Here is a 10,302-nt window from a genome sequence, read left to right on the forward strand (position 1 = left end):
GCTCTCTACCGCTAGACCACTCCGTCCCAACTCTCAATTACTGGCCAGATAAAAATTTACCTCTTTAGCACCTCTGGCCATCTCATAAAGCAGGACAATGACCTCACCAGCAGTGACGCGCAGTTCCTCATCAGAACTCTTCAACAACTCCATCAGAGAACCCATGTGCCTACAGAAGGACAAACAAAATAGAAATTCTACATCTTGGCATTTATAAAAACAAAATGCACTTGAAACAGAACAACTGAGAGATTATTCAAACAAAAAATCCTTAAAGTTCTTTTTTTCGAACGTTAAGGTCCATAGGGCAAGTGAAGTAGAGTTCAGCTGTTTCGGTGACCTTGGTATGTAGCCCGGATTCTTTTGGCTAGATAACACTAGATCAGACGGCTCTTACTGAAATAAACCTTGTAAAATATTTTCTTATTTTCACCTTTGCCTGAATTACGAATTAACATTAACATCTTTCAAAATGGCCTACTTCTGTTACCTTTAAAATATTTAATTGAAAAGCGTCAGTTTGCCTTGCCATGTTCGCTTTAGTTAAAAGTATATATTTTCTATATACATTATTTTTCGTTCCGAGGGGTAGGGGATGAAGATATGACTGAAAGAAACACTGCCCAAAAGATTATTTAACTACATTATAAAAATATCACCTAGACTGCCAACACCATAGTGAACCTACTTGTTGATGTGGGCCTGGATGTCATCTTGTGTACAACTGGTCAGCAGAAGACACCAAGCCTTCAAGACGTGGAACATCAACCAATTCTGTTGGGATATTTCGTTCTGAGAGTTGTCTCCCTGTCCGCTACTGACTGGAGAGTTGTTTCCCTGTCCACTACTGACTGGAGAGTTGTTTCCCTGTTCACTACTGACTGGAGAGTTGTTTCCCTGTCCACTATTGACTGGAGAGTTGCTTCCCTGTCCACTACTGACTGGAGAGTTGTTTCCCTGTTCACTACTGACTGGAGAGTTGTTTCCCTGTCCACTATTGACTGGAGAGTTGTCTCCTTGTGCACTAGTGGCTAGAGAGTTATCTCCCTGCCCACAACCACGACTGAACATATCTTCGAGAATTGTACTCAGCTCTTTGCATTTCTTGAAATGAAAAAACAAAATTTGATGTTAAACTTTGTATAAAATTTACCTAAATTTTAAGGCAAACAACCACAGACCTAACGTCACAGCTTAAAATCACAGATCACAAAGCATGCAATACGCCTCAGTACATATACATATACCTAATATTTGATTAGTAATAAAACAGATAGTGTTGTGTATTAACAAATATCTTCGGTCGGAACCTCCATTGTGTTTGTAACTGTCTTTAACTTGTGATGTAACTAACAAATGATTAAAGACACCAGTCCGATAATGGACTCTTCTGAAAACGGGGGTGTTAGGTTGTTAGTCGTATTCTTATCGAGACTAGTTTGATGGTTAGAAAGTAGGGTTAGGCTTATGGTAGCCTAAGGCTGGAGTTAGGGGGTAGGTTTATCTCTGATATTAGTAAACCGTAAGTATGTATTTATTTAACTACCAGTAACCTAACACCCATTTTTTAAAAAAATAAGATTCTATTATCGGATACTGGTGTAGGAAATCCACCCATATTTGAATAGCACTAGTGGGGAAACTATGTTGTAACATTTCTAAAGATTCAACTTCAACTCAAAAGGAGTAAAGTGTCTGTCAGGTGGTCAGTGTTTCTTCCAGACTTTTATAAATTTCATTTCGTTCGGGGGGGGGGGGGGGCGGTAAAAAAATTTCGGGGGGGGGGGGGGCATAGCCCCCCCCCCCCCCCGAAGAGATGCCTGGAAGAAACTCTGCAGGTGGTCAGCTAGTAAACAAAAAACCAGAGGTGCAACTAAAAATCAAAACAGGTTTTTTAAATCATGAAATTCAGTTTGAAGGAAACATATTTAAAAAAATTAAGCAATTTACGGGAAATTTCAAGTAGAAATGAGATCTTTCCAAGGAAATATTTTGTTACATGTGTCCAGCTAACCGGAATTGAACTAGTTAAGTGAAATGTTGTGAATAGATAATTGATCTGTGATTGATATGGGGTAATATCTCAGGGGATGGGGGGGTGGGGGGTGGGGGGTAACGTCGAGTGGAGGGGAATTGACGGGAGAGGGGAATTGACGGGAGGGGGAAATTGGTGGGGAAGGGGGGGGCATGGTAATGTCCTAAATACATTTAAACAAACAAAAAGGGTTAAAGTACACGTGAGTAAAAAGAAGAATGGCATACCTGCAGGTCACTGGAACACAGGTAGCACCAGGTGGCAAGTGTCGTGGCACAGACCGCGCGAGTCTTGTAGTGGGTGGAGATGCCTGTCAACAGGGGGGTCAGCTCAGGGTAAATCTTGTCCTGAAATATGCTGGAACCCTCAGCACGTAGCTCCAAGGCCAGCAGCCTCAGGCAATCAGCGGCTAGGTCCCGCTCTTTTCCCATTCGGTCCTTCAGACACTTCAGCAGGCCATCACTGAGTCCTTCCTTCGTGCAAGCTTCTAACCTGAAGGGTACATATATGAGTTGATGGCTTCAGAGGCATAGCGACCCTTCCCGGCGCCCGGGGACAAACTTTCGATTTGCACCCCCCACCCCGCTCGAACTTTTCATTTCCACCCCCCACATCAAACTTTCAATTTGGCGCCCCCCCCCCTAAGGTCGGCGCCCGGGGACATATGTCCCCCCCCCCCGCCCCCCCCCCCCCCCCTCGCTACGCCTCTGGATGGCTTTTGTGTCCGACACAGCAACAAATATAAGTTGATGCCTCATGTATTGGACACATGTGTCCTGTTATATTTCGTCCGTGATTTTCGTCTGATATAATTTGTGCTGAGATCATGTGTCCTGTTACCAATTATAATTCACATTTAAACTCACGTTGCATTACTAGTGTGTCTTAAACCACGTGCCAATTTTAATAGCACTTGGTCGGCTAGAAGTGGCCGAAATTTCGCTCGCCAGTTTCGACCAATGACAAAGCAAGGCAGATGAATCAAATGAAGCACAGGTAATGTAACTGTCTCAAACTATCAGAGCCAGATAGACCAAGCGTGCACATCACACACAAGACAAACGAGATTTGAACCCTAACCTTTCAAATCCCTGCACCTGAAGCCTTCTTTTGATCACTCGCAGTACATTAATGCGAAATAAATCACTGTAAAACACGTTATGTATATTGTTAAATATTCAAGAAAAAATACTATATATACATATACAAAAATACGATTAGACGTAAATCTTTTCAACTGTCATTTCAACTTTTAAACCATTACAACTTGCAATACATGATGGCTAAAAATAATTCGCAAATTGAAAACATAGCATTAGTTTACGAAACAACCTAACACGCTAAGCACACAGATTTGTTAATTTTACCATATATTTTAACAAGTTGAACTACTTTCTACCAGTGTCATAAATTGCAAGACATTGTTAACAACCTTTTAATATGAACATAGATTTAACACCACGGTGAATTACCCTTTGAGGCTTAGGTACTCGGCTCGGATGGGTTTTTCCTTCTTCTCTAGAGACGAGTCGGATGGATAATCCTTTACTGTAGATGGATGTACACAAATATATGGATGTACACAAAAACATGGATGTGCACAAATAAATAGATGTACACAAATACATGGATGTACACAAATAGATGGATGTACACAAATATATCGATGTACACAAAAACACGGATGTACAACAATATATGGATGTACACAAATAGATGGATGTACACAAATAGATGGATGTACACAAATACATGGATGTACACAAATTGATGGATGTACACGAAGAGATGGATGTAACCAAATAGATGAATGTACACAAATACATGGATGTACACAAATAGATGGATGTACATAAATAGATGGATGTACACAAATAGATGGATGTACAACAATATATGGATGTACACAAATAAATGGATGTACACAAATACATGTACACAAATAGATGGATGTACACAAATAGATGGATGTACACAAATAGATGGATGTACACAAATAGATGGATGTACAACAATATATGGATGTACACAAATAGATGGATGTACACAAATTGATGTATGTACACAAATAGATGGATGTACACAAATAGATGGATGTACAACAATATATGGATGTACACAAATAGATGGTTGTACACAAATAGATGGATGTACACAAATAGATAAATGTACACAAATAGATGGATGTACACAAATAGATGTATGTACACAAATAGATAAATGTACACAAATAGATGGATGTACGCAAATAGATAAATGTACACAAATAGATGGATGTACACAAATAGATGGATGTACACAAATAGATGGATGTAGACAAATAGATGGATGTACACAAATAGGTAAATGTACACAAATAAATGGATGTACACAAATACATGGATGTACACACATAGATGGATGTACACAAATAGATGGATGTTCAACAATATATGGATGTACAACAATATATGGGTGTACACAAAAACATGGATGTACACAAATAGATGGATCTACCCAAATATATGGATGTACCCAAATATATGGATATACACAAATAGATGGATGTACACAAATAGATGGATGTACAACAATATATGGATGTACACAAATAAATGGATGTACACAAATACATGGATGTACACAAATAGATAGATGTACACAAATAAATGGATGTACACGACGTACAGAGGGACGCAGTAGAAAAAAATAAAAAAAACTTAAGACTTAAAATTCAGAAACATAAATATTTTAAGAACCAATACTAAAAACATCAAATGCATTAAATTAAAATTTAGTAATGTCGTACAAAAATATCACCATTAATTTTTATAACCACGTTAATTTTAAAAAGTCGCATATGATTTTAAAATATGTAATGGGCCTTTCGGGACTCTTTTCGTTCGCGTTCATTATAATCGCAATGGACACCAGCGAGAAAAGTCTCAAAGGTATTTGAGAGGTGTATAAATTAATTTAAAAATCTTGCACAGCGTAGTTACAATTAATATGGTTATAAAATCCTGTATGTCTGGTTTTTTTCGGACTTTACTAAAGATTGGATGTATTTGATGTTTATGATATTTTCGGTAACTAAATAAAAATTAAAAAAAAAAGCAAAAACAATTTGGTTTTCACGTGTAATGGCGACATAAACAATGGCATCCTGTTATTCGATAGGCCGCCATTGATTTTATTGTACACATTGTAAGCTAAAAATAGAAAACTAGGTCATGGGGTTTTAAATTTGCATTGTTATTTAAAAACTTGTTCTGCAAAGTTTTGTAAACAAATAGTTATCGATCACTAAGTTACTGTTCAGCCAATCAATATTTGTCTTACAAAAGTGAAACATCCGGTTATAACTTAGGCTTGATGAAAATAAATAGAAATGTAGCCTTAAACTCAACAAATTATTTTCAAGTTCTCTGGATTTGCAACTTTTATAGCATTTATTCTAAAAATATAAAATTTCTAAATTAATTTTAGGCTTAAGTTTTTATTTTTTATTTTTTTTTTACGGTCTAAATCTAAAAAGGACGTTTTTATTCCATGTCAACAACATTATGGAAGGAATCTCGTCAACTCGCTCGCCTCCATTGTTATCACCACTTACTGCAGTACTTGGTATCGCTATCATCGCTGTTGTCGTCGTAATCTTCTTCAATCACGTCGTCGATGTCGTTTGGTATTCTCCCGATCTTGCTTAAAATCCACAATCTAATCCGATGATATCCAGTTACCAGACGCCACAGATACGGATGGTATGGTAAGCTTTCAATCCGATTATTCAATGCGGCATCCATTTTGTTCGCGTAGCGGAAGTGATGGTATCTCAAGTCCAATTTGCTTTCATTTAGAAAATTTAAACGTAAACAAAACAAGAATGAATTGGGAATTACCGATTTTGCACACTAAGTAGTGTAAGAAGAGAGGGGGGTGAAGTTGCATTTCCGGGTAATCAGTGAAGCTGCCGAAGAGCGTCTACCCCCCTCCCGAAAATTTCAAGCTCCCCCCCCCCCCCCCCGCCGAGAAAGAAGTCTGTAAGAAACATCGGAGATTGTGGGCTCACGTGGGTACAGGCGAGGGGAGCCCCCCCCCCCCCCCCAACCGAGCCCGCTGGAAAAGTGTAACTGCAACCCTCTGCTCCCCAGGGACCACAAAGGAAAAAAAAATTCATAAAAAACGTTTTAATAACAAGCTTTTATGTAATGATGCACTAAAAAGTAGAAAATAAATTATAGACTACTATTTAAATAACTATAAAGAAAAGCGTGGGTCACTTTAGTATCTATTGGATACCTTTACTAATGTTAAGGAAGACACCCACGCTTTTCTTTATAGTTATTTAAATAGTAGTCTATAATTTATTTTCTACTTTTTAGTGCATCATTACATAAAAGCTTGTTATTAAAACGTTTTTTATGAATTTTTTTTCAGTACTTTACATGTTTTATCTACAATAGAGTTACATGACTAAAAACCATTGCGCGCCTACTGAACATCACGTTCAGTAGGCGCGCAATGGTTTTTGAACGCAGCCATTACGTGGTCGTGATGGCGCAGCTATTGATGACGCGTGTGGTGTGGTTGGCTAGACATGCCTACTAATTCGGTCCAAATTTTAATTAATTCATAAAAAATCAATTAGGCATCCAATTAAGTCAAATTTAGTTTCAGATTGCATTGTCTTCATGTCTTGACCCACGTGCCAACTGTGAATCGTGTCGGTCAAGTAGAACTGTCCGAATTTTCACTCCTGCGTTTCCGCCAAGACAGACTTACGACAGACAGAGGAAGTGAGTTAAATAAAAGCTTGTAATAAATTATAGACTACTATTTAAATAACTATAAAGAAAAGCGTGGGTCACTTTAGTATCTATTGGATACCTTTACTAATGTTAAGGAAGACACCCACGCTTTTCTTTATAGTTATTTAAATAGTAGTCTATAATTTATTTTCTACTTTTTAGTGCATCATTACATAAAAGCTTGTTATTAAAACGTTTTTTATGAATTTTTTTTTTCAGTTCTTTACATGTTTTATTTACAATAGAGTTACATGACTAAAAACCATTGCGCGCCTACTGAACATCACGTTCATGGTAGGCGCGCAATGGTTTTTGAACGCAGCCATTACGTGATGGCGCAACTATTGAAGGTGATGACGCGTGTGGTGTGGTTGGCTAGACATGCCTACTAATTCGGTACAAATTTTTATTAATTCATAAAAAATTAATTAGGCATCCAATTAAGTCAAATTTAGTTTCAGATTGCATTGTCTTCATGTCTTGACCCACGTGTCAAATGTGAATCGTATCGGTCAAGTAGAACTGTCCGAATTTTCACTCCTGCGTTTCCGTCAAGACAGACTGACGACAGACAGAGGAAGTGAGTTAAATAAAAGCTTGTAAAAATGATGATGATGATGCTTTTAATAACAATGCACATGAGTTTAGAAGTTTTCAATACACACAAACGAGCAGGGCCGGCGCTACCTATAAGACGAACTAGGCCTAGTGGGGGCGCAAAAATGTTTCATCGCTATTATCAAAAAGTATCTAATAATTAATAACTTTGATTATCTTTTATAAACTATAGATGGTAATAAACAAAGGAGCAGCGACCTATTTCGGCGCCATGGACAAACTATCAATGTTTCGCCCCCACCCCAAAATTAGGCATATAAAGACCTATATTTATTTGCGATGGTGAAAATGCAACCCCACACCCCCCTAATTTGGAAAGGTCGGGGCGCTTTTTACTAGTCACTTTGTAATTTAAGTTTCGAACATTTCAAACGGTTAATTTTAATGTTGATCTAGCGATCGCTCCAGCGCATGGCGGGGCGTTCCAAAACACGTGCAATTTTGGTTTTTGGTAGGGCTTGTAAGTCTCGTTTTCTCTTACTTTGAATTAGAAATCTGTTCTGGTGTATAGAGTTTTGTAATGACGGAGTGTTCAAAGTATTGTGCTTGTTTGGTTAAGTTTTGATGAATCGTTTAGATTTGGGAGTAACGGTGGAAGGCTGATATGGTTTCGTAGGTATAAAGCAGGGGTCTCCAAACTACGGCCCGCGGGCCGGATGCGGCCCGCAAGGTCCTCTCATCCGGCCCGCGGAGATCATTTGTCTATTGAAAAAATTGTTCATCTTGGACCTCAAGCTGCAGTTTCAGTAGCATTTTACTGACTTGGATTCAAGCAGAAGAAGTAAGACTGTTCAAAACCCATTTGAAGCAAATGTGAACAGTTGCCCAGATAAACTACAGCTGGGGGTCATTGAATTGCAAGCAAATGACCTCCTTAGAGACAAGTTCAAAGAAGAGCGGGTGGGCTTTTAAAAATAAGTTTTTGCCCAAGGAACTTTCCTAATATTAAAGCTTTTGCATCAAAGTAGCTTTCAAATTTTGGAACAACATATCTATTTGAACAACCCTTTTCAAGAATGAAATACGTGAAGAACAATTTGATAACAAACTTGGACTTCAAGTGTGTTATCGGCCACCGGCAGTGTTTCTTTCAGACTTTTCTCTCCGGGGAGGGGGTGTAGGACACTTGAATATGTTTCAATATAAATTATATTTCGTGGGGAGCGGGTGGCGGTAGAATTCTTTGGGTGGGGGGGGGGGGGGCGGGAGGGGGTGCTCCGCCACACCGAAGAGATGCCTGGAAGAAACTCTTGCCCCCGAAATGATATATGATACTTAATGCGGCCCTCCGGCTGAAAAGTTTGGAGACCCCTGGTATAAAGTATCGAATTGTTAAAGTGTCGTATTTTTTATTTGGCTGTTGTCGTGTAGTTGTAGGTCTAGTGGAAGCTGATTGGTGGTGGATAAATGAGAATGTAGGTGATGAAGTTTCGTAGTTCTAGAATTCGGGAGTATCAAGTCATGTGGTATTAATGTATCGAATTAAGTTCAATGTTATCGTGTAGTAATAGGTCCAGTGAAATCGTTGTTGATTGGGAGTATCGTTTGTAAAGCTTGGCAAAGTTAAAGGAGTTGGTGTCGTAGTTCTGGAGTCTAGTTATGTTTAGGTTTGATATCTGTTGTGAATGTAGTAGAGTTTGAGTATATTGAGTAGTCGAGTTTATCGTTAGATGATTTCAATTCAGGACGGAACACAAAGAAAGATAGGCGTTCTCTATTACCACTATTAATAATATATATTATATAGGCTGGAATTTATAACTAACGGTAAACTTTGTTTTTTTTTAAATTATATTGTTATATTTTAATCAATAATCATAGCATTATTTTAAATAGGTGTCCCTTATATTAGGGGATCCAAAATTAAGCGAATATGTTTTTTTGATGTAATGTCCAATATCTCTCATCGAAATTGACTAGAAGTATGCTACAATAAAGCTACAGTATTTAAACTTTCAAACAAAACCCACAGTTAAGTAGTCAATTATTAAAATATATTTTTTGACTGGTTTTATAACTATTACAAAAGATTTAGTATAATTATTATGTAATTAAATTGAAACCGCTTTAATGTGGTTTTCAAGAATGTCTTAGTTACACGACTTGGTTAATTTAGCTATTTTTGTGAATGTTATTTCCCTTAGATAAAATTTTGGTATTTGGGTGAACGAATGGGGGATAATTCGTTGCTTAACTTTACATTCAATTCAAATTCCTACACCTTAGGTTAACCGCTTACGTATAAATACAAGTTATTATTTAGTATTGTAAAAATTACATAAAGCAGAAGTTCTAAACAAAATAGTTTGGTTCGTTTTTTTTAACATTATTACATTGAAAAACAAATACATCAGTAGCTGTTGTAGATTGCAATACTTAATACTAGTAGGGCCTAGTGCAATAAATGCTTCTAAATTTAGTGTGGGGAGGGGGGGGGGGGTCGCTAATAGTCGCTATGTCGTAAAGTAGAAATTAGACTCGTGGACTTAGCAACAATTTCAATTGAATGTGATTACGCTTGCAAACAGGAATCGAAGGAATTAGTACAAACTTTAGCGACGAAGGAGGCAAGTAAAAATTGACTTTGATGTTTACTTGTGACGTGTATGCAATTGATAACAAATTAATATGTCTTCATCATCATTCATCATCATCATTCCTTTGTGGCATTTGGGGAGCAAAGGGCTGCAACCACACATCTCCAGCGGACTCGGTTTTGGGATGCTCCCTTAATCTGTGCCCATGTGAGCCCAGCTGTTTTTGCCTCTTCCTCAACCGTTCTTTTCCATGTTTTCTTTTAATATGTCACTTTTAATTAATTATTTTCTTATACAAATTTTTTAGTAAGAAATGTGTGCG

At 37.7% G+C, this 10,302-nt stretch overlaps 1 protein-coding gene across 2 annotated transcripts in view; it reads right to left on the minus strand.

The window, feature by feature from the left end:
* Positions 1–5,838, minus strand: part of LOC131931449 (interferon-related developmental regulator 2-like) — a 21,072-nt gene extending 15,234 nt beyond the window's left edge. Inside the window, exons 1-6 of one of the 2 annotated variants that reach the window (XM_059288247.1) lie at positions 5,631–5,838; positions 3,508–3,583; positions 3,116–3,181; positions 2,263–2,527; positions 689–1,104; positions 61–169 (exon numbers count right to left, since the gene is read on the minus strand). In XM_059288247.1, the coding sequence (XP_059144230.1) occupies positions 61–169; positions 689–1,104; positions 2,263–2,527; positions 3,116–3,181; positions 3,508–3,583; positions 5,631–5,820 (1,122 nt within the window). In that variant the 5' untranslated portion in view covers positions 5,821–5,838. The remainder of the gene's footprint in view (positions 1–60; positions 170–688; positions 1,105–2,262; positions 2,528–3,115; positions 3,182–3,507; positions 3,584–5,630) is intronic. The other variant, XM_059288246.1, reaches the window with a different exon arrangement.
* Positions 5,839–10,302: the final 4,464 nt, after the last annotated feature.

This window comes from Physella acuta, unplaced genomic scaffold (assembly GCF_028476545.2).
Source record: "Physella acuta isolate Inbredline_101_S28 unplaced genomic scaffold, ASM2847654v3 ptg001973l, whole genome shotgun sequence".
NCBI lineage: Eukaryota > Metazoa > Mollusca > Gastropoda > Physidae > Physella > Physella acuta.